This window comes from Salarias fasciatus, chromosome 20 (genome assembly GCF_902148845.1).
Source record: "Salarias fasciatus chromosome 20, fSalaFa1.1, whole genome shotgun sequence".
Lineage (NCBI taxonomy): Eukaryota > Metazoa > Chordata > Actinopteri > Blenniiformes > Blenniidae > Salarias > Salarias fasciatus.
Genome location: NC_043764.1, coordinates 28,787,458 through 28,811,204, shown reverse-complemented (window position 1 = coordinate 28,811,204; position 23,747 = coordinate 28,787,458). Strand labels below are relative to the sequence as shown.

The 23,747-nt window shown below is 42.7% G+C and overlaps 1 protein-coding gene and 1 long non-coding RNA gene across 3 annotated transcripts; one reads left to right on the top strand and one right to left on the bottom strand.

The window, feature by feature from the left end:
* Window positions 1-995: 995 nt before the first annotated feature.
* Window positions 996-22,858, bottom strand: LOC115408737 (uncharacterized). The gene is made up of 3 exons (XR_003933789.1): window positions 22,768-22,858; window positions 11,153-11,164; window positions 996-1,006 (listed from the first exon to the last, which is right to left on the bottom strand). It is a non-coding gene; the product is annotated as an uncharacterized LOC115408737 (long non-coding RNA).
* Window positions 5,344-17,316, top strand: klf15 (Kruppel like factor 15). Of its 2 annotated transcripts, XM_030119643.1 has the most exons (4): window positions 5,344-5,521; window positions 6,945-6,979; window positions 7,508-9,097; window positions 16,533-17,316. In XM_030119643.1, the coding sequence occupies exons 1-4, from the start codon at window positions 5,357-5,359 to the stop codon at window positions 16,708-16,710; spliced, it is 1,968 nt and encodes a 655-aa protein (XP_029975503.1). In that variant the 5' UTR covers window positions 5,344-5,356; the 3' UTR covers window positions 16,711-17,316. The 2 variants fall into 2 exon arrangements, with proteins under 2 accessions (XP_029975503.1, XP_029975504.1); XM_030119644.1 differs by lacking the exon at window positions 6,945-6,979 and having other exon boundaries at window positions 5,398-5,521; window positions 16,533-16,710.
* Window positions 22,859-23,747: the final 889 nt, after the last annotated feature.

The window sequence follows — 23,747 nt, the reverse complement described above, 5'->3', positions numbered from 1 at the left end:
TCTGTGGAGACTGAAAACGGTAAAAACGTAAGCAGCAGAAATCAGATTTGATGCACTTTTTGCACTTACTAACGGTTTTTCCTTATGTCTGAATTCTTGCTTGTGTTGGGCGTCGCTTTGGACAAAAGTGTTTGCTAAATGAAAGTGTAGAATTGTAGATTTGGTGTGTGTATATATGATCTGCAGGGTGGGTGGGTATCCCTCTGTTTTTATTCAGTTTTTACTCTGTAGAACACTTTGTGCTGCACTATTCTAAAGTGCTAAATAAATTTTCAAATGCGAGTAAAATTTACTATGTAAACACACATGCTTTCACACTCAAGTAAACAAGAGCTTGCTGAAAGAGCAGACAGCAGCTTTCGATAATGCTAATGCTAAAGCTAACAGTTGATAGCGAGACAGCAGCTCCACAACGGCGTGAGTTATCTCATCATCTGTTGCTAACACAGGATTAATGCTAATGCTAATGAGGTGCTAGTTCAACCTACCAATGTAAACACACACACACACACACACACACACACACACACACACACACAAACACACACTGATATAAAGCCAGCGTTCAGAGTGTGAAAGCTCTGGAACGTTCCAGCTGGCTACAAACAGTCAGAATGTCTAATCCAGCAAATAGGATGAGACTTACTCAAGTAACTAAAAGCCAGTCAAGCTGTTTAAGAAGTGTAGTGGGGCAAGAGGGCAAGAGGGCAGGAAGGGGGGGTTCTAGAGGAAGAGGGGGTGAGGAGACTGTTGGAGCAGTCGCAACAACCAACAAACTGAAGGGAAAAAAACGTTTTGTGTTTTTCCAAACAGAAGATATCTGGAGTGCGTAATCTAAGATGACATAGCTGTCTAATCTGGCCTTTTTCCATTTCTAACTGATTAGCTTATTTTAGAAAACTTTACCACATATTTCCATTTTAAGCCATTCTGAATTGTTGTCAACAGTTTAACTGGTTTCGGTTGTTTTCAAAGTTTTAGTTCAATCCAGCCATTTATTTTAAACCTGTTTATTAGTTTTAGCTGTTTAAGTCATTTTTCAAGCATTTCGGCTGTTTCAGCTATTTCCCCACCTTTCCAAAAATTCTCATTTAGAAATATTTGGAAGCTTTTCTTTTTAGAATATTCTAGGAAGTTTTAGTCATTTTCAACTTTGGTTATTCTCTCAAACTGAAGACAATCTTAGTTGTTTTTAAACATTTTTGTGGCTTTTGTATCATGTTTATCTCTTTCCAGCCATTTTAGATATATGGATTCTATTTTGGTTGTTTTAATCGATTCTAACAATTCCCAGCCGTTTTTAACTAGTTTTACCAAAGCTTTTTTTTTTTTAACTGTTTTTCCTCATTGCTAAACACATAGCAAACGTACATGTGAATTAATTAGCTGTGAAATTATGAAACTTTGTATTGTCTTTTATTTGGATTCATCCATGGTTAGTTTAGCTTAGAGCCACTCTGAGAAAAGCAGACGAATCCTTGTTAGAAACATGTTTCTTTTACCTGGTGTTTATATGAGGTGGTGTTTAACTCACACAGACTCTTGAATTTAGTTGGAAATGAATATAAGTGAATGTAATGTCTTGAGCTAATGGAAACATGACTTTGTATATGTGTGTTGGAGGAAAAAGCCCTGGTGGGCAGAGCATGCCCCCTCCCCACAGTGGACCAGTTTTCTTGGAAAAGCCTTTAACATTTGTCAGAGGTGGAAAATGAAACATGGCAGGTCACGGTTAGATTGATTTTTTAATGTTTTTTTCTCTCTGGTGGCACAAATGTCACCATTTTACAGCCACCTACACCTGAGAACACCCCCCTTCCCCCCCAGAGATTTATTAGTGTTTGCACTGTTCTGTCCATCACGTGGGGAGGGCTTTCGGACCGGGGAATAGACTCGCTCTGATGCGCCGCGCCCCCACTTCCTGTTTACCTGAGAGGGTTTAAAGCTGCAGGGGTCTAAAGCCGCTTTAAAAGAAAAAAACCCTCACAATCTCCACTCAGCAATTACAACACAGCCAACCGTCCGAAAATAGCTTTTTACAGGTCTATTCATCAAGCTGTCATTGTGGGAAAACGACAGAACCCGTGGCTCTGGAGCCATGTATGGCTCTAGAACATCTTTATAGTGGCTCGTGAAGCCGTCACTCAATTCTGCACACAGAATTATACCAATACAATGAGCCAGAAGAACAAGAAAAACAAGTACAAAAGCTTATAGCAGCTAAAACTACTAGCATGGCTAAAATATTACCACAGCTAAAGAAGCCTAAACAGCTGAAATCCTGGCGAGAAACGAATGTACAAACTTATATAAACAATCAAAATGCCATCTCAAACAGCTAAATCAGCGCACATTGCTAAAAAAAAAAAAAAAAAAAGATGATTTAAAATAATAACGATAAGCTAAAAATGCTTCAAAATGCAAATAACGACAAACTAAATGTTGGCATGAGTCAAAACAGCTAAAATGGTTAACATGCGGAAAACAGCTAAACCAGCAGAAGCAGTGAAAAGTAAAAACTTGCTAAAATTGCTACAATGGCTAAGACGGGAAAAGTGGCTAAAGTTCACTAAAGTGGCGAAAATTTTGCTAAAAATGCTGACAAAGAAAACACCACTGGAAAGGCTAAAAATGAAAAACACCTAAAACAAACAAAAAAATCCATACATTTGTGAGATTTGTTATCCACGTTTTAAAGCTATCGATAAGTAATCTACACACACAGTTATGTATACAATCCAGTCACTCAGTGAATGGTCTTCCACTTTGCCTGACATGCTTCTTTTACAAACAAACTCGTCCATGTTGGATCATATCTGACTGTAATGTCAGTAAATCTGTTCACTTATCCCGAGCTGTATGGTTATCATTAGCATCGTGAGCACAGAAATAGCAGTTACATTAATAGAAGTGGCAGGAGAAAGAAATAGCAGCACTAACATGGACGGGAATAGCTCCAGGTATGTTTACAAGTGTAAAAGTAACTGTAGCAAGAGAACTGCGGGCAGCAGCGTTAGCATGCTAAATGGGCCTCCGGATCCCATTACACAGCATAATAACCTGCCACACAGGTACACACTCACACACACACACACACACACGCTCGTGGTGTTTAGAGGCAGGCTGAAAGTCGATCATTTATCCAAACATGCTGAAAGCTAATCTAACCCACGCAGACAAATCAGATTAGGCTGGAGCCAGTGAAGTCACTGCAGCCCGCCGAGGTGTTTATATGAGGGCTGCCCGGCTGCCCCCAAAGCCAAACTTCTATTACCAACGTTATTAGGCGATGCATAAACACACGGGCTCGCTCCCTCAATGCCTCTCTCAGTCACTCTTAGTCCAACACGTTCATCGGGAACAGGGAAAGGTCTCCCGGCTCTCCAGGCAGCCCTTCAGACCCTTGTTTTTCACCCCCAGTAATGTTGAACTAATATGGCCGACAATGTAAATAAAATAAACTCTTTTATGCTTCTCTGTTTCTGTTTCTACTACGCTTGTGATCAATCTTGCCAGTGTTGTGGCCAAGACCATCTAACTCGAGACCGAGTTAAGACCGAGACCAGAAAGACCAGAGCATCCCGAGACAAGACCAAGGTCCTGAAACCTGGAACTATTTGGTCTGGAGACCAGGTTTAACTTTGACAATTTTTTTTTTTTTTTTTTAGTGTAATATTTAGATTGCTCTGTCTTTCAGATGTGGCAATAACGAATTCTGTTGTCATACAGTGACACCTTGTGGCCCCAGATGGTACTGATCAGTGTAACTTCATGTATGTGTTACGTCTTCATGGAAACAATCAAGCAAAAGTCGTGTCTGGAAAATACAGTGATCCTTGTTAGCGTGAAAAGCTCAGTAGTTCGGTCAACTCAGAACTGAGAAAACCGCGACGACACAGTAAAACCATGTTTATTGTAAGATTGTGTTGTGAGCCACGTTAGCATCGAAAATCAAGAAGAAATATAAAAACAACCAAAGTTTGATTCAATTAGATTGAAATGTACTGGTACATAACAGGTGAGAATTACGGTTTTAAACAAGTTATACATTTATACATGTCATGTGTAAACGAGTGTTGTAATAAACAGCAAGTAATAAACAGTAACAGTTATAAACTTCAGCCATAAAAACCCAAAACAAAACAAAATGTAACAAAATTTTATTGAAATAAAAGGTAGCTAGGTTTTTTGTGACTTTAACCAGCAGTTTTAGCCCTGCCCCCAAATGCTCTCATTGATTTGCTATAGGCAGCATGATAAATGAAGATAACAAGCCCCGCCCACAGATAACAAGCCCCGCCCACACGCCCCAAAGTTTGCCTCCATGAGCCAATGAGCAAGAAGCATTCCACCAAAATCTGCAATAAGATCATTCTTAGCATTAAATATTATGAAAATATAATTGAATGAAAGTACAAAAAGTAGACAAATGTGAAAAATTCAAATCAGAAGGTTTTGAAATCTGCTAATAAATGAAACCTGAATAGAAATTAAGGATTTTCTGTGCATAAGATGAGACTTCAGGTTCTAATCCATGAAGTGATTTATAAATAATTATTATTATTTGCAAATCCATTTTCAGTGGTTCAGGCAGACAGTGAAGTGATGCTCAAACAGATTAATGGGTTTTTGTTGTGCACAATTTCTCAAGAATGACAATAATGAAAAAAAAATCAAAACGATATCATGAATCAGTTGAAACATGACAATTCTCCTCTTAACTTTTCATAGTTGCATGAACACTGTTGTGTTTCTGTCTTTTTACCATTGCTTTCTCACTCTTGATGCTTACGGCTCCATAGTTAATCCTTTAATTATAAAAATACATTAAAAACAGCCATCAAGCCCCTTGTGGCCTGGCATGGTCACTGCACCACTTTCAGAGTTTCTGCCGTTGCCTTGTAAGCCTGAAAGTTTTCTCAAACAAACAAAAACAGAAAAGAAAAAAAAAAATCTAAAACAAAACACGCGCTGCCACTTCAAACGCCGGGTGAACGGGACCTAAGATGAAAGATGGAATTATGCTTTCTGTGGCCTCTGGAATGAAAGCGAGCACAAAACAATGTGTCCCATGCTTGAGGAGTGAGCGCAGAGAGATGAAAGTGATTTTTCTGATCACTAACACACGTCTCTCCTCCCGCCCTCCCTGTGTTTACTCGCTCTCCGTCTCTCTTACGCCTCCTCTCCACTGACGCCAGCCCCTCCGCCGGCCTCCTTTACACCACGGAGCCTATTACCGCGCGCCGAGCGGGCGAGCCTTCACCAGCCGACCGCCTGATTTGACTGGTGTAACAAGCCCCGTCCGATCATGTGACAGAGAGAGAGAGCGAGGGGAGAGCAGAGGGAGGGTGAGTGCATGCCTGTGTGTGTACAGGGAGAGAGAAAGTGTGTGTGGAGGCGATGCGAAGACCGCGCTGTGGAGTTGTATTGCCATTACGCACGGTTACGCACTGACACCTACTTCCAAGGAGAAGAGCGCACGGCGTGGAGGAGCGCGTGTTTGGATTCCTCTCGCACTCAGGTGAGCGCACGAGAAGCGTGGTGTTCACGGCCACATGCGCGTTTCGTCGTGAGACCTGTGTTTGGAATCGAAGAAAACAACGGGCGCGCAGTGTGCACGCTCGTCAGTGCGTAACGCTCTGCTCGTGTTTCTTCGGTGGAATCGCGACACGCGCGCGCTGCGAGCGAGCGAGCAAGTGGAAAGAAATGTGCTCGAGGCGGCGATCATCGGATAGAAACGTGTGACAGGTCGCTGGTGGAAACATGCCACGGATTCCCGAGAGATCCTGCGGAACTAATCACGCGGTGCGAGTTTAAAAGCCCGAGAGCGCATCGCGCTGTCAGGAGCCTGTTTCTGATGTTTCACTGCTGCGCGGGGTTACTGTCGGGCAAATGACTGCGGAGCTGCTTGAGCTTCCCAAGACCTCTTAATAACTTTTTTTTTGATTATTTCCATGAGGCATCGAGCTGTCTGCAGCAGCTGAAGGACCCCCTCCCCCCTCCCCCCTCCATTCCCCCCTCCCCCTCGGTGTCATATGATGTTACTCGAACCAGATCCGAGGCGAATTCCGTCCTTTAGATCGCAGATTACATAACAACGCTGAATGAGAGAGGAGGGGGGAGTGAAGGCAGGAGGGAGGGAGGGGGGCCATGGACAATCGCCTCTAATGGTCCTTGCGACAGCCTGACTCAAAAGCCAATTCCAAGTCAAATAAAAGTAATAACGACCACCTGGAACCCCGTGAAGGGCCCCCGGAGGCCCCCACACTGCACTCTCTGCTTTGTTTGTGCTTTACAGAAGAGGGCGCAATCATTTTTTCTCCAGTCCAGTGCCTTTTTTTTCCTGTTCATGCAATGCACCTCGTCTGTGGAGGCTTTAAAGAGGGATTTCAGCCTCGTGTTCAGTCATCATAAGCCACTCATTGCATGCAAGGCCTTTTGATAATAGTCCAGTATTTTTAATCCCTGCAAATGTACATGTGCTGCATTGTCAGATGATGAAATTAAGAGTAAATCCTTCAGTCTACAGCCCACTGAACTGTTCTTGATTTTGATTATGTCTACATTCTAATCTCAGAGTGTATTAACTTGTGTGTGTGTGTGTGTGTCTGTGTGTTCTGTTTTTGTTTTTATATCAGTCACACAAAAGCTGCCTTACGGGCCACAAGGGGGAAATAAATAGAAACACACCGCTGAGAAACCATGTGGCTTTAATGTTAGCAAGCAGTGAGAAATGGGAACCCCTGATTCCACATGGTCAGCTCGAAGCCTGACCCAACAGCTGCCGACACACACACACACGCACACACACACGCACACACAGCCAAGGGTGTTCGAATTCCACTTCCTTCACACGAGGTCGACTTTCTTTTTGAAGTGTCCTCAGCTGCACAGCTCCTCAGCACCATGTTGACTCACTGTCCTGCTTGACTTGTTCTCTGCAGAGGCTCGAGGAAAAGATTAGCTCCGCTGTTTACAGGTACAGGTCGTCTATTTTACATTCTGGTCGAATAATAGCAAAGTCGTCTCAAAGACGTCTGTGCGCTGTGTGCTGAGTGGTTTCTGGAGTCACTGTCGGAATAGAAGATGTAAACACAGCAATAGCTAAAGCTTTTGGATGCAAGGAATGAATAACATACGAAACTAAAAGCCTGGAGAAAAAGACAGACTGGACCCTGCAGTGACTTACCACCAGCTCACAGACCAAAGAGGCATCACTGGAGTCTTAAAGCTTGTGCAGTTTGAATAAAGCAGAGACAAAATGGAAAAAAAAGTGACATTTTTGGTGCTTTATAATTCAATTGAACTGTCTTGGCCTGCTTGTTTGGCAAATGCACAAATTCCGTTTAACCCTTCAAAGTCCAATAACACTCCAAAGTTAAACACCAGCGTGCCTGTGTTGTCATGTTCTATTTTGGGGATTGTGATTCATGATCACTGTCCACATGCATTAAAAATACAGCGACGTTTCATCTGAAATGACTTTCCACTCTTTTTGCTGTTGCAGGAAGAAGAAAGACATTTTCACTCAGAACAGCTTGATCTTCAGAGCAGAGCAGAGTCAGCTGCCATCCACCCGCACAGGAATGGTGGATCACTTGCCGCTTGGTGAGGAGACCTTCCTGTACTACACCGGATCCCCGGGGTCTGACTACAGCTGCCTGTGTCGCCACGGTAATGGTGGTGTGTCGCCGGACATTATGGTAACCGACGCCTGTGCCTACCACCACCACCACCCCTACCAAGGACTGCTTTCCTCCTCACCGGGCCTCTCTGAGGATGACCTCAGTGACTCCTCCAGCCCTCGTTCCTCCCTCTGCTCCAGTCCAGAGTCCTCGTCGCCGATGTCTCGGCACGTCCTGGGTTCCAGCTATGAAAGCAGGAGCAGCCGGAGCAGCGGGAGCTGCAGCTCCTTAGGAGGAGACAGTCAAGACAGCTTGTTGGACCTCCTGCTCTCACAGGCTTCCCTCGCCACCTCCTCGAGCTCTCAGCCTAATGGCATGCTCGCGTCTCCTTTGTCATCCTCAGTTGTCCTCCCATCCCCATCCTCCCCTGCATCCTCATCTCCTACAGCCCCCTTTTTACCCATGGGCCTGGCTTGGGAGTCCAAAAGGGACCAGCGGTTGAGTTTCCTTCAGCAGCAGGCCCGAGAGGACTGTTACGAATTCCCCGTCTTCCTGGATGAGCTGCAGGATCCTGCAGCCATCCTCTTTCAGCCCACTCTGGAGGAGATCGAGGAGTTCTTGGAGGAGAACATGGTGGTCGCGATGGAAAATGCTGAGGAAGGGAGCGAGGAGGCGATGTCGCCAGTGTCCGAGGAGGCTGAGATGGAAAGTTCAAGGATATTTGCTGGAGAACTTGTATCGGCGTCACAGCATTCAGATCAGACTGTGCCTGTGGCTCGCTCTCCGCTTTCCTCCTACACAGAGACCAAACACACACCACGCTCATCCAGCGTGGACGACTCGCCCTCGACAGTGGACGTTAGCTCGATAGCTAGCTCTGCTGGCAGTTGTGTTGATGGGATCAAACAGGAGGACTGTGGAGCATCACCAGCCTCATCAGAAAACACCAGCACTGCCTCCGGTGTGCCTGTCATCCTCCAAATCCAGCCCATACAGATCAAACAAGAGCCAAACCCCAGTGCCATTTCAGATGCTGCCAACCAGCAACCCCAGAAAAGCCAGTCCCAGCCGGCGCAGGCCGCCTCAGACATCAAAATCGCACAGCTGCTGGTCAACATTCAGGGGCAGACCTTCGCCTTGGTGCCTCAGCTGCTTTCCCCGGCGAACATCGCCAGCTCAAGCAAAACCGGAAGCCCTACGTCCTCGAAGTTTGTGCGAATCGCACCAGTGCCCATCGCGGCTAAACCCACCGGGCTTGGGGACGGCGGGCTGGGTGGCGGTTCGGCTGCGGGAGGCCTTGCTGCGGGTCAGAGGTACCAGAAGAGTGCGGTAGCAGATCTGATTAAAATGCACAAGTGCTCTTTTCCCGGCTGTAATAAGATGTACACGAAGAGCAGCCACCTTAAGGCCCATCTGAGGAGGCACACGGGGGAGAAGCCGTTCGCCTGCACGTGGCCCGGCTGTGGATGGAGGTGAGCGAAACCGAGCGCCTTTGTGCTTCATCATCAGGCTCAATTGACCTTGATATTCAGAGAGCAAGATTTCCACACAGCTGTCTCTTTCCACACACAAAGCTCATTGTGAATGCTCCAATAGCTTGGAGTGTTGTTTTTGATCAGGCTAATCGGGGCTGTCTACTTCTGCCACATCGCAGTCTGCAGATGCACACTCGAGAATAGACGTTGATACTGTGTGGAGGCTTCAAAGAGACGCGCAGAGTACTACACATGGGTTGTCATGAATGGAGCATGAATGGTGCTCTTTATTATCGGGTCATTTCAGATAAGAAACACCCTCCAGGACTCCAAGTACACCAAGAAACTGTTGTTTTTCTCCAGTCTTGTACCTGTGCTTATCGTAGATGCGTTAAGTTGATCTAGATTGGACACTGGCAGCCTGTGTGCCACATGAAGCCTCCTCCACATATTTTACAGACCCTGCAGCCTTCCAGTGTCAAAAAATGACAAATGATTGATTTCACAAGTAATCCCTTGATGGTGGACAGACGAGTGTATTTCTAGGTTGGTTTTAAGGTGAAACTTTCAAATGTGTGTTGTTAATTAAAAGTTTCAGCTCAGTTTATTTGGTTTAGCTGTAATAACTCTCCAATATTTGAGATCAATGTGTTCTCAGGTAGTGATGATGGAAGTTTAGCACACTGATAAATGTCCCTTCATTGATATAGATGTGGTGTTTGAAGTGGAAGGAAAGTTCACATATACAGCTTCAGGAAGCCCAGTTTTTAAAGGTTTAATGATGTACTTTCAGCCGAAGTAGACTCACTACCCTTCGTTATGGTTACGATCTGTACCTTTCTGCCTGCTGGCTGTGTCCTCACTATCTGTGTGTTTTTGTACCACGCTGAAGTTGTAGATTAGATTAGGGCACTTTTGAAGTTGTCTGCATGCAGACTTTGTCCCCTGTTAGCCGTCGCATTTGTTTGCTCACCGTCTGCAGCCACACACACACACACACACATGCACACATGCACTTTCATGTTGAACATATCCACCAGATTAGTACAGGATCAAGTTCAAAGTTATTGCTTGACAAGTTCAAATCCAACACATGCATTTGAAGCCAAAGTGTTTTCACTCGTTTACCCTTTTTTTCGCCCTCATGTAAGGAAGGAAATCCTGTTCTGACCCCTTGAATCCAAAGTACAAATCACTTCTTTTGACCTGTTGGTCAATGAAGTTCACCTCTATATAGGCAGTTATTGCACAAGGGCACATATATAATCAACATGTGTGTTTGTCACTCTCTCGGCTCACGGACATTGGCAAGGTTACATTAGGTCGAGCGTTGCTCTTTGGAATATGTTAAATGTTGTTGTTGAAGGTAAAGTTACAGTGAAGTTTGAGTGAGAAATGATCAAAAGTAATACATATGTATGTTGATAGAAAAAGAGTGAAGTAGATCAGTTTGGCTCCGTCGGTCGGCGCAGAGTGAATGACTTGAAGAGTAAAGAAAGCTGCACCTGTAAGCAGTTAAAGTCTTCAGGATCTTTTTCCTTTCACAATATGCATCATGGCTGGAAGTACATCCAGGTACTAATTAGCATGTTACATAACACTGAGTTATTCTGGTCTGTGAATGTGCCTATAGGAGTTTCTTTTTCTTTTTTCTTTCAGCCTGGCTTGAGGCAAACACACAGCTTTTTGTGTGCATACATCTGTGGCTCATGTTCCTGGGACGATCAAGGTGTTCCTATAGGACCACGTAATGATCTTTTGGAAGTGAATACATTATTGCATGACCAATAAATCATTTCTCCGAGAGGTGTTCAAGGTTCTGTCACTCCGCTGACACTATGACAAGCTGGTTTAAGTTAAAGCGTTTTGACGTGTGGTCGCTTTAAAATGTTGAGTTCGGCTGTGAAGCCAAAGGTTCTCACGTTTGGAGTGGCATGTTGTGGATAAAAACAGCCCGGAGACCATCATAAAGGGAGTTTTTAAGGAGGAGATTATATGAAAAGGTTAAATTTCATACAGTTAAAGTTGGCTTCTTTGGCTTATTTGAACAACTTCAGAACTGAACTGGATTTAGAAAATAAACAATCATTAAAAGGTTTTTAGGTGGGCTTCTAATTGAGAGCTATGCTAAGCTGTGCCTTTAGCCGTATTTTCTCAAGGAGCTCCATTGACATGTTTACAATGGATTTGTGTTGGCAGCTCTGACACAACCCAAACAAAACTGAGCAATCTTTCAGATATAGAAGCTACCAGAGGAGATAAATCCTGTTTTCGATTATAAATCCATCTAGTCTTTTCTTTTTTAGAAATTGATACATGAGCACAAAAAATAACTTATATTTTCAATGACTCAACAAGTTTCAAGGCTGTTTCAAGGTCTGTTGAATGAAGAAGTTTTTTTTTTTTACTGGAACAGGTGTGAGAAAAGGTGAAATTGTCACAGCTGGTTTTGAACTGATATAAGCTTGTTTTTATATCTTTTAACCGTTAAAGTAATGAGGTTCTCCACTCAGATGAATCAGTTTGACAGGGTTGCATTACCACATTGCAGCAATTTTGGCTGGCATCTCGACACATGCTGTAGCTTTAAGTGTTGGCTCTCCAGCAGGAACTTTAAACAGGCTGACCTAAAAGATAGTGACTAACTTTCTGGCAGTGGTTACACTTCTGCCTCCTTGGTTTATGAGTAATCATGTTCAGACAGAGTAAACTGCTCCAGTTTCTGTCTTGCAGTGTGTTAAGGGTTACTTGGACAGACGCCCATGTTATTCTTCCCTGTTGTTGATTTCCACATCGGTCAACCAGTAGATTAAAATGCTTCCTCCTTTGTTAGACTGCCAGTCTAAATTACATGACAGCTGCTGAGAAGCTCAAACCTAGATCATGATCTGTAGATGTTATTGTTACTTTTTATTTCTATTGCATTATATTTAATTACACAGGAGAGCGCAAAAGTACCAGTGCGCCATACAAATAGTTTCCTTGAGATATTTGCAGCATCAAATTTCCAACATTCAAGCTGCAGAGTATGTTTTCTAGCAGATCTAGTACAAGCCAAACTTCTTGTGGACATGCACTTGAGCAGCATCATTCAGGGCTAGCGGGCAGCTATGTGCAGTGCCTGATGGGCACAGTGGAGTTTAGGCGTCTTACTCAAGGATCCGCTGTGTTTGTAATTAAGGCAAGAGCAAGAAGTGACTTTTACTTTGCCCAAAGAAATCTGTCGGAAGTCAAACCTACACTTTTTCAGTCACAAGCTCAGTCCACTGACCTCCAGTGCCTGGTAAAGTGCATTTATGGCCTGTTTTTTCCGGGTAAGGGAGGGTCAAGGCCTCTTTTCTGGTGGTGATTAAAGTGGAAACAAGAGGTGGCTTTTACTTTGGAAACAGAAATGTCTATGGATTCAAAACATTGACTTTTCAGTCACAAGCATAATGAATGAATGGATGGATAAATGTAGCAGCATACAGAATATATATTTTACAGAGCATTTGATTGAGAATGTCCCCTTTGTTACCAGGCAGACTTTCAGACAGGTTAGAACATTTGATGGTTGGTAAAAACCACAGTGTCATCAGCATATTCATGCATTTGCACCCCTGGTCCTTTCTGAAGAGCACCTTCACAGTCCCGACATGACAGCAGCACTTTACAGTACTATGAAGTTGCTACGCACCTCCTGAGCCAGGAAATGGAGCTGAAGCAGAGCGCCAGGCACCTTTCCCCCTCTGTAACCTTAGAGCAAATCCATGTGTTGGCTCCTCTGAAGTAAAGACGGAGTGGTATTTCATTGGCCTGTCGCCCACATATAACTCAGTCACAGTTATATTTCTTCCTCTGCCAAACTCTTTTCCTCTTTAAAGTTTTTTGGGGACTTTTATGCCTCTGCTATATTTTTTTCTTTGGCGCTGTACATCATGATTACGCTCATGTAGAGAGCTGGATACACATTCAAGGCCACGTGTAAACACTTAAAAGTACAGGCACCGGTGCCCAGGCACAAGTATGCTACACATTCAGCCCAGACCTGTGCAGTGACTCCTTGGAAACAAGCCAAAGGGGTTTGCTGTAAAAACAGCTTGACATTGTGTACTGAATGTCTGTCATCGGGGCTGTGGCCGTTTGTCTCTGTCAGCTGATACATTCATCAATTGCGAGGAAACAATGCCGGGCGGTGACGGAGGCTGCACGGTTTAATTTGAGCTGCGGCTTATTGACATATTCACCTGAAAAGACGGGCAAATAAAGACAAGGAGGTTGCACCATAGGGAGTTCAGCAAGGTTTGGAACGGCGGCTTTTCAGCTTGATAAATAGAGGAAACCTTTTTGCAGCACAATGAGCGTTTTCTTATCGTCTGCATGCGAGTTGAAATCCTCATGAAGACCGTCTAAACTGAACCTAAAGGAACAAAGAAGCCAAAGAGGGCGGCCGAAGTTGTGTACAGTGTGTTTGTCCTGATACTGTAGCTCTGAGCTTGTAATCAACCTGCCTGCCACACCTTCCAGGCTCAAGTTTTGCTTGGCAAGAGAGCCGAGTTTGGAGACAAGCTACAACAAAGCCGGCGAATGTGTTTCCCACATCGCCAAAGCCATCATGTAAACTATGTGTTGTGCTGCAGCCGCACCAAGTTTCCCTCAGGACTTCATTTGCAGGAATCAAACAAAATAAAGAAAGAAAGAAAGAAACCACACAATCTGAAGTGAAAAACGCACTCAGGTGATTAACACAAGTGCTTTCCAATGTCTGAACTCAAGGACCTTGGTCCTCAATGGAAACAAAGTTCCACAAGCTAGTGTGGTCACATGTGAAGGAGCTACAGTGAGAGGAGGCATGAGTTTGAGACAGATGGTGAGGTAAAGCTGGCACACGATCAATCTTATCCTAAAGATAAAACAAGGAGTGGAATTGATGTACAATCAGTCCGTCTATTTGCATACGTCCGTAAAGCTGCTGACAGATCCTCCTGGGTACAGTATGTTATAGTTGGGCTCGGGCCCAGCCGGAGTTAAGTTGCAGAATACACCTAAATGGCTTGCATCGTGCCTCAGCTTGCAGCGTGGTTTAGCTTCAGGCCACGGCGTGCACAGAAATCCATAAGTCACCAATGTACAGTCGCTCTCAGGAATACAGGAGCAGATCTGGGGTGTGATTGTTATCTTAATCAGGAGACTTTCACAGTGTCAGTCAACCACCGATCCCCACTTTTCTCCACTGCACGGCTTTTATCACCCGCAGTAAAACGAGCTTCTAACGTTCAAAGTGGAGCTAATCAATACTTTCTTGTGTGAATGGCTGTCGTGACTGTGAGGATTTTTTTCTTTTCTTTTTTAAAGGCTTTATTTTGGTGTCAAACCAAAATAAACTGTCATCCAACTGTAGTCTCTCTCTTTTTAGCACTGTTTAGTGTTCCTGTTTCTACTTTGTGAGGGTACCTCGACTGTTTTCAATCCCATTTCACCACGCTCAACAACTTTGCTTTGAGCTCTTCAAGCTGCATCTGGTAGCTATTTTCTTGTCCTCTTTTTTTCTTTCCTTTCTTTTTTTATGCAACACATCAGTACACTTCAGCACCAAAATACACTGGCGCAGTGTTCACACTAAGTTTACACTACGGTCCGGTTTGCTGTGAGCTCACATGGAGATTTTAAACATCCGAGCAGAAGTCAAAACAAGCTCCTGTGACATAACTCCATGCACCGAATCCAGTTCAAAAGTCAGTCCGCTTTTGTTGTGTGCATCAGTTACAATAAAAAAAGGATATATATATATATATATATATATATATATATATATATATATATATATATATATATATATGTATATATATATATATATATATATATATATATATATATATATAGTTTTTGAAGTCTCCAACTTTTTTTGTCTGATGCAGTGAAACTTCCCAAGTATGTTTCAAACTGGAAACTGTTTGCTTAAGAGCAGATGAAAACATTCCCACGCCACAAATGAACCACACTAACAAAGCGATCACACCCGGTTTTGGTTCAACCATACACAATATGACAATTGTGAACACATTTGAACCTTGTACACACCTTGTTCTGGCTTAGCACTTAAATGTAACTGTCAAGAAATTATACCCGGACTTCTTTTCTCATGAAAACTCGGTTTGACATGTATAAAATATTTGCGTTCCTCTCAAGTTGCACTATTGTGTGTGTTTGTTTAATGCTACAATACAAGCGTATGACGTGAGGAACAGTCATTCCTGCTTCAGCTCGTCAGCAGTTTTAAGATCAGCGAGCAAGGCGACCTATTAGGCTGCTGTATTTGCATATAACGAATAGCTATTGGGCCTGATCTACTAAAGCTTTGAACACAAGTGAGAACTTGATGCGTGGAACGGGACAAATAGGACTCCCTGAGGCTCGACTCCTAATCCAGTTCAGGATTAAGCAGAAATGCTGCTGTTACTGTGGTGAGAGGTGTTTCTTCAGCTGGGCACCCCGCGGCTCTTATATGCAGACTTAACAGATATTTTATTTTGTAGTGCTATACCTTCTGAGGTCTTTTTTGAATTTCTTCTGTGAAATTGGTGAATTCGTTTATTGGTGGATTCTGTTTTGATGAATCATGCATGAGGTGATGCAAACTGGATTTGTTTATGAGTCAGTACGGCGCGCTGCAGGATCGTCAGCTGCTCTAATTGCAGCCTTAGTTTTATGACAGTGGTGACGGATCATATTTAGCTTTCAGGATATTATTGTGTGATGTCAGAGGAGATATGCAGATTTTAATACGACCCACGTTGGCGTTTGTTTAATGGTTCTTGGTCTTCGGTGGCCTCGGTGCAGTGCTTCAAGCTCCGAGTGTTATCTTCTTTTTACTATGGGGCCATTAAAGTGATGAATGGGCCCGTTGTGTAATCTGTGTCTACAGTGGAAATGGTTTGAAATAACTGTGAGTGACGTCTTTACATCTCTGTGAATTATCGCCTTCATGCCTTCAGCCGCCGCAGCCGCCGCTACTGGAAATCAATCTGTGTTCCGCGTTAATCTGGTCTTAACGGCTTCACTAATACAGACAAACAATCAAGGTGTGCGGGCGCTGCTCGATTATCCTATTAACCCCCTCACCGCCTCGATAGGCGAGCTGGCCGGAGCCCATGGAGACGACGGAGCAACGAGGCCAGAAATAGACCGGGCTTTGATTTGCGGCGCTCATGTGTTGAGCTAAATATGGGACGGCTCTCTCACTCCAGAGCAGTCACAGGATAACGTGAATGCATGGCATCACACCTCTCAGATTACCCTCACATAAAACAGCCGGGCATCCCTTTTATGCCGTTCGGCAGCTCCCAGCATGACTGCGATCTTTATTTTTACAGTGGAGGTGTTGTGTACAAACAGATGGGTTCACCAGCGGGAGGGAAACAAAGTTTAATAGATATTTCTCCATCTTCAACAGGTTCTCCAGATCGGACGAGCTGTCCCGACACCGCCGCTCCCACTCCGGAGTGAAGCCGTACCAGTGCATCGTCTGCGAGAAGAAGTTCGCCCGCAGCGATCACCTGTCGAAACACCTCAAAGTCCACCGCTTTCCGCGAAGCAGCAGGACAGGACGCTCCGCAAACGGACCCCTCTGACCCCGCCGTGGCAGGCCGGCGCTGAAGTGGAGGGGTATGGAGGGAGGGAGGGGGAGGACGCCGCGGCGGCGGATGGACGTAAATGTATATGACGACCGAGGAGAGGAGGGAGGGGGAGCGGAGAGGGTCCAGGCGCCCTTTTAAAGGAGAGCTCCTTCATGCTCAGATGCGTGACGCACACTCGTGGTACTGTGATAATTTATTGGGTGACGAGGAAAAGACTGTAAAAGCTAAACTGAAACAGAAAACTGTTACTTGACACAGCACCCTCACAGGTGGAATAAGCTTCTCGTACGCTATGGCTGTATTCTAAAGTCTGTCGACGGATGTAATTTGAAGGCAGATTTGCTTTTGTCGTCAATATTTCAGTGAAAAAGCCTTAAAACCGATGAAGGTTCGAACACTGGGGGTTCGCTCCTGTTTAAAATCTCCTTTCCTTTCAATGTTCCTCGAGCCGAATGTTTCAAATTATCAGCAAGCATTGTTCTACGGCTTGAATTTAATTTGCCGGCCCAGAAAAAGAGGGTACACTCACACTATTAGGGAGCAATGGGGGCGATCGGATTGGTTTGATTTCTCTTCATAGATGGCAGAGGAAGAAAAAAACTACATCAACATTCCTTTGGCTCTGAATGTGTCTCTGGGTTTCCTCTGAGTCCAATTACTGGAAGAAAAAAAAAAACACTAGTAACCTCAAGCTCATGTTTAAAATACGACTCGCCAACAAATTTCAAGACAACGTGTCATTTGCACTTGTGAAGTTTCATCAGGATCTGGAGGATTTTTCTCTTGTGACTTTATGTTCAACCTAAATCTACTCAGTCATTTCGACAGCTCTGTCTTTTCAGATCAGAACAGTCTGCAGCGCAGCTTTCAGATTAAAGCATGTCTGTGTTCAGCTCTCGACACATCTCCTTGTTCTGTTGGAGTATTGATGCTCCGCTTGTGGAAGTGTGATTACAGGACGACCATCGACTGGCAACGGTTTCATTTTTTTTTTTTTTTTTTTTTTTTTCTATTTCAGAGAGAAATACTTGTAAAGCAGTCGCTGTGTACAGTACGACATGAATTTTCAGGATAGCTTTAGCTCTCCACTCGGTATGTGTCGTGCGAACAAACATCCAGAACATAAGAGTTTGCGCGTCTTCACTTGACGTGTGAGCAGAGCCTCAGTCGCTGCTGGCTTAGCAAAGAGGTAAAAGAGAGGCCCTCCAAATGAAATGCAACGATTCATGTGTGAATCTTTAACGGTGGCTTCTGTGTTTGGTGGAACCTCATTCAGACTGGAATTCTCTACTGTGAATCTCAAGAAAATCATCTCACATCATCAAATTGTGAAATAATGAAGATATTTCTCCTACTAACTGGACACGGTCGATTAGAAGATCACAGGAAAAGCTCCATCGTAGCATCGCTAACGCACAACAGTCCATAAGTTGCTCCTACATTTCTATTAAAATTCTGAAATGAAAAACCTTCGTGATTGATCAATTTGAAAAATATCACTTGATTCATAATTTTGCTGATTGCTTTTAGTAGCCAACGCTATACGACACACATGCTAAAGTATTAGATGTCTCCAAAGTCAAACTGCAAGTAAATCCAACCAAACCTTTTGGTGTTAAAACAAAAACAACTTCTCCCTGGTGCTACAGATATCCAGTTACCATCAGGCCAAACTATGATTGTTGCTATTGCTCTTAAAAAACATGTATTTAAAATGCTAACATGAACAAATGATTATTCTTTCTTGTATCGTCCACTGTGAAAGCTTTTTAAAAAAAATCTAATTGAATCCTAAAAATGGTGGAATAAAAAAAGTAGGAACAAATTTTTGAGGCAAATGGGAGAAAGGTGTTTTGTGAAAAGCTTCCAGCATGAAGCTTGGTGTTGAGAAGCGTTAGCTAGGTGTTAGCTTTAGCTAGCATCAGCATCGGGGCTAACCGGGCAGGAAAGGCTCTTCTCTGCTCGACGTTAGACGTTCGTATGGATGTAGAGTTTTCAGTTCATCTGTATTTCTGTTCAACAGTGATCTTCCTCCTGCTGTCCTGCAGCCTTTTCTCTATTTTCTAGTTTGTTGATTTAAACCTTGATTTAGAACCAAATTCTTATTTGAAGTTATTAGAAGAATAAAGGCAGCGACGCTTACACCTTTTGATCTTTTTTTTTTTTTTTTTTTTACATCGGACATATATGAGCCTTAAGAGCAAATTACTGATTTTTTTTTTTTTTTTTTTTTTTTTTTTTAAAGAAATTATTGCTTTTTATTTGTGAATGCTTAAAGTTTTTTTGACAGTTGAATTAACTCAGTGGAAAATTTTGTAGCTTCTTAAAACGAAAAAAAAAAAAAAAAAAGCCATGGAGGAGGCCGGTCGTTCCTTCCAAGTGGATCGGCCGATGAATCAATTTTAATTTAGTGGTGTCAGAAAGCAGGTTTAAAAGGGAATCTTCAGGCATCTCTTTCTTTTCGGTTCGTTCTCACTGTAACGTGACTTCTTCGATTTGAAAAGCATCCAGGAAAATGTTGAACTCTGTTCTCGGTGTCGAACGTATCGCGCGCATTGCCATAAAATGAGAAACCTCTGCCTTAAAAAGGGAACAGGAATGATCAAGCTTTTTTTTTTTTTTTAACCATTCATATCACATTTAATTGTACAGTTTGCTTTTATTCTGATACTCTGCATCTCAGTGGAGTCAAACCAAAGGAGTTGTGGGAGAGAGAGCAGATGCTGCACAGCTGCTCAGTTCACACTCGGATTCCTGTGCCATAAAGTCGAGAAACACTCGGCTTCAGTCAGTATTGAAGTGGATGAAAAGTGAATGTTAAAAACTGGAATTCAGTTGTTGTTGTTTTTTTTCTTTCGTGACTTGATTATTTTTGCTAAAATCTGCGATGAATGACGAAAAAAGCCCTTATTTTTGGAGTGTTTGGTGCACAGCTCCTGACCCTGTATGGAGGAAGTGTTATTAACTCTTGTCAGGCATTCCTTCCATGCAAATCAGAAGAAACTGGGTATCATCCATGATCCCACGAATGTATGTAAATACTGTATATGCATTTTGAGAGCGGAACTAAAATATTCTTCTAGTGATTTCTGTGATTGTGAAAAGATTTTTTAAAGAAATGTAAAGAAAGTGTACATAACGTGATAATTCACATATAGAATTTCTCAAGTGATTATTTTTTTGTCGGACGTTTACTCAACACGTTGTTGAATGTGGGAACGTCTCACGGTGCGTTCGAGGATCAGACGGCATTGTTAAAGGAGAGGGCTACCTGAAAGTGTCATGCGTTGTGAGATGCATCATGTACAAATGTGTTTTCTAAACACTTCACACAAAAAGAGTTGCTAAAATGTTATATTTTTTGCTTTTGTTCTACTATGTAAAACACATTTACAATAAAAAATCTCAAAACAAATGTCATGTTTGGAATGTCTGATGGTTTGACATATTTAGTGGATAAAGCGGGTTGGAAATAGTGTACCTCTGTTCATAAATGCTGTAATTTTAAGGTAATTTGTATTTATAATTAGCATAAATGTTAAAATTAAGTTGCATGTGTCCCCACCCTCACATCTCACAGTGAAAGGAAACATATTTGATACGTAAACTATTTTTCTCCTGACCTTTACACACAGAACACAAATTTATTTTGAATAAATAACTTTTTAAAGTAATAATTTTCCCAATTTAGTTTCTATCAGAATGAAAAAATAAGTAAATATTTGCTGTGATAATGAGTAATCAAAGCTGTATGGTTGTATTTTTACTATATCTGCATAAATGAGGAGTGGCTATGCTAACATGTTTAGCTTTCTGAAACAGATAATTAATAAACATTGCAATTTACCACTTGCAAAACTTATGTTTTGAATAGTTACAATTATTCTGTCCATGTAAACACAGATTTATTTGATTGAGGATATAAAACGTCTAAATTGTTAGTGACATATTTCAGGTTCAGGCTCAAGCCATGCAAATTGTTTTGGATTGTTTTCTATTCACATGAAACTCAGGAAGGACAAAAAAAAAAAAAAAAAAAAAAAATTCCTGAAAAGTTGCATAAGGGAAACGTGGAGTATGTCGGAGTCAGATTTGTACCATATGGCACATTTACAGGGAAGTTATACTCCAGATCTCTTCCCGTCCGTCCTGCTCTGCTCCGTCTTTCACTTCACAACATTTGCTGAGTCACTGTGTGAAAGCGGAGCGCGGCTCGCCGCGAGTACTAGGTAGCAGCCCACGGTCTCTGATCTGGATGCAGATCAGGTTGATTTACGAGCCGCCGCGGTCTCGGAGGCATTTTGGGATGCAGCAGGAGGGTTTAATTCAACACATCTGGATCTCAGCACAGCTCCGAATGCTCGTCTCAGGTTCCGAGTCTCCGTCTTCTTTTCAAAAGAAGAATGCGAGTCGCTGAAATTGCCAGGCACCAACTATCTGTGTATGCTCAAACCCAAATTGCTTGTAAATGCTGCACTGTGCAGGCACGAGTGTGTAAAAAGCAGAGTCCAGTCTCCAGTTCCATTCTGGCAGCCTGACATCTGCTTGATAAAACGGCACACGGCACTAAAATAAAGCTGCTTTTCATACATTTATGTCTGCAGAGTCACCAGAAAGGCAGCCATGGTTGATTTTTCAGGCCGTTAACTGGAACGGCTGTTTGGGGTATAAAGCAGGAAACAATATGCCAAAGTATTTGAAGTTTATTTGACACGTTTTTACCAGATTTCTTGAGCATTTTGAACATCTCTTCTCTACTGTCAACAATCAGACTAAAAACTAAACCTCTGAGCGATTAGGTCTTACAGCCTGTCCTGATTTATCAGACACTAAATTCCATTCACCACACGTTTCTTGAAAAGCGGGACTCTGTTGTCAAAACTTTGAACATTATTCATGGTTTGCACACAGCTTTCAAAACTCTTGCGCTCTTATTGCAAAAGATGGAACACGTTATTTGTTCATTTGAACACAATTTTTTAGTCATAGCACATTTTTGAAAACGTGAACCGTTGGAGACAGAATTCAGACACTGTTCCAACACAGCTGTCAGAACGAAGACACAACAGGTCAAAACCGGAAACACTTTTACCTAAAACCTGCTGGCACTCAGCATCAGCTGTTCAGAATCGATGTCAGAGGAGTGAGAGGGCATGTTGGAGGCAGATGACGACCAAGATTACAGCCAGAACCGGAACCGGAACCTGGACCTGGTCCTGGACCACAACCCAGACAAAGATCAAGACCTAGACCAGGAGTCTGCAACCTGCGGCTCTGGAGCCACATGTGGCTCTTTTGTTCTGCAGTGGCTCCATGAAGCTTTCAGAACAAGAAATGTGGATAAACTTTTCATTTTTTATTCTAACACCACAGTGCTGTTCAACAGTGGCGGACCGTGCATCTCACACTAAGGCCTTCAGAACAGATCCGCCTGAACCAATCCACCTCTCAATAACTATTTATGTCTATAAAAAACATCTTATTATACTGACATGCATATACAGAGCTGGTGCATAGCAGATATACTTCTGCAGCCAAAATAAATGCCTTAACTGAACTGTACAAGTCTCCTACTACATCTGTGCACATACAATGAGCATCAACAACTTAATAAAATATCAACATTATTTAGGAAAATAGCAACATTTCATCATCCTAACTTTCCTTCCTCAAAAAGAGCTCATTTGCTCTGTCTTATAGATGATGATCCGTGCGTTTCAGTTCCATCAGCAGATCCTTCTCAATCGCCATCAAAGCCAGGGCAGAAAGTCCAGCTTGCCCTGTGGAATTTCTGGCGTAAGTTTTAATTCACATTAATTTACATCAATTCCTCCTCCTTCCACCATCACCAAACTGTATTTTCGCCCATGCAGCTAGCGACAGATGCTGTTAGCTAGCTCTGGCTAGTCCGGTCTCTGACTATCCAATCAGAAGGCCTGGACACGCTGCTGCTACTGTGCGCCTGCGAGAGGGCGCTGAGTCGACAAATCAAAATCTGATTGGTTGAAGCAACCGTTTGACACTTTACTTTACTGAGCCATCAGAACGGACAGTGAAGGCCTCAGGCGGATTTCTTTGACCCTAGCAACAGATGATGGCAGGAATGTGATTGGTTAAAAACTTTAATAAGAAAAAATCATGTCTAGAAGTCGCGCAACCACGAGAAAACGATAAAAGGAACCGGAACATACCGTTTGGAATTATTTAATAAGTATTCATGGGCAAAATATAATTTACATCAGTCTGTAATTCAGATACTTTTTAGGCCAGCAGAGAAGGCCTTGCAGGCCCTGACGGCCCACCACTGCTGTTCCAAATGATTCATCACTCTTCATTCGTAAAGTATTCAAAAAAGGTGCAAGTAAAATGAGGAAAATTAGCTAAAACCACAAGAAATTGAGGGAAAAAAATTATAGAATGGTTTAAAAAAACTGAATGTCTAAAATTTCTTCAAGAAGAAAATTTATTACATTTGGGAAAAGTGTGTCAAAAGAGGTACAATGGTTGAAACAGCTAAAATATTAAAATTGTCAACAAAAAAGCTTAAAAAGAGAAGCAAGACTGTAAAAATCAGGTACAAAAATAGGTTAAATGTAATAAAATGTTCACCACTCTGAACTGCAGTTGAAACTTCATAAATGCAGTTTTAAATGTAGTTTTTTTATGTACATCAGAATTATATTTTAAACTTAATAAGCAGCTTTAGCCTCATTTTAAAGGTTAAATGTGTTTTGCGGCTCCAGACCAACTTGACTTGGCGGAAAGTCACTAAAATGGCTCTTTTGTTCATGAAGGTTGCAGAACCCAGACCTAGACGGAGACAAAGACCCACACAAAGAAATCCAACTCCAGATGAATTTTGTGCCACTGTCACTGATACATTGTGGTTTCTCTGCCACCATATTTTCTTGTTCTGAATCCGACAGATTTCCTCTGTAGCTACATGAAGATTGAAGGTATTTGAGCGGCTTTTGGGGGAAACCTCTTCCAGTCGGTGCTCTTGCCTTGTGGTGAAGTTTCTGTTGACGCAT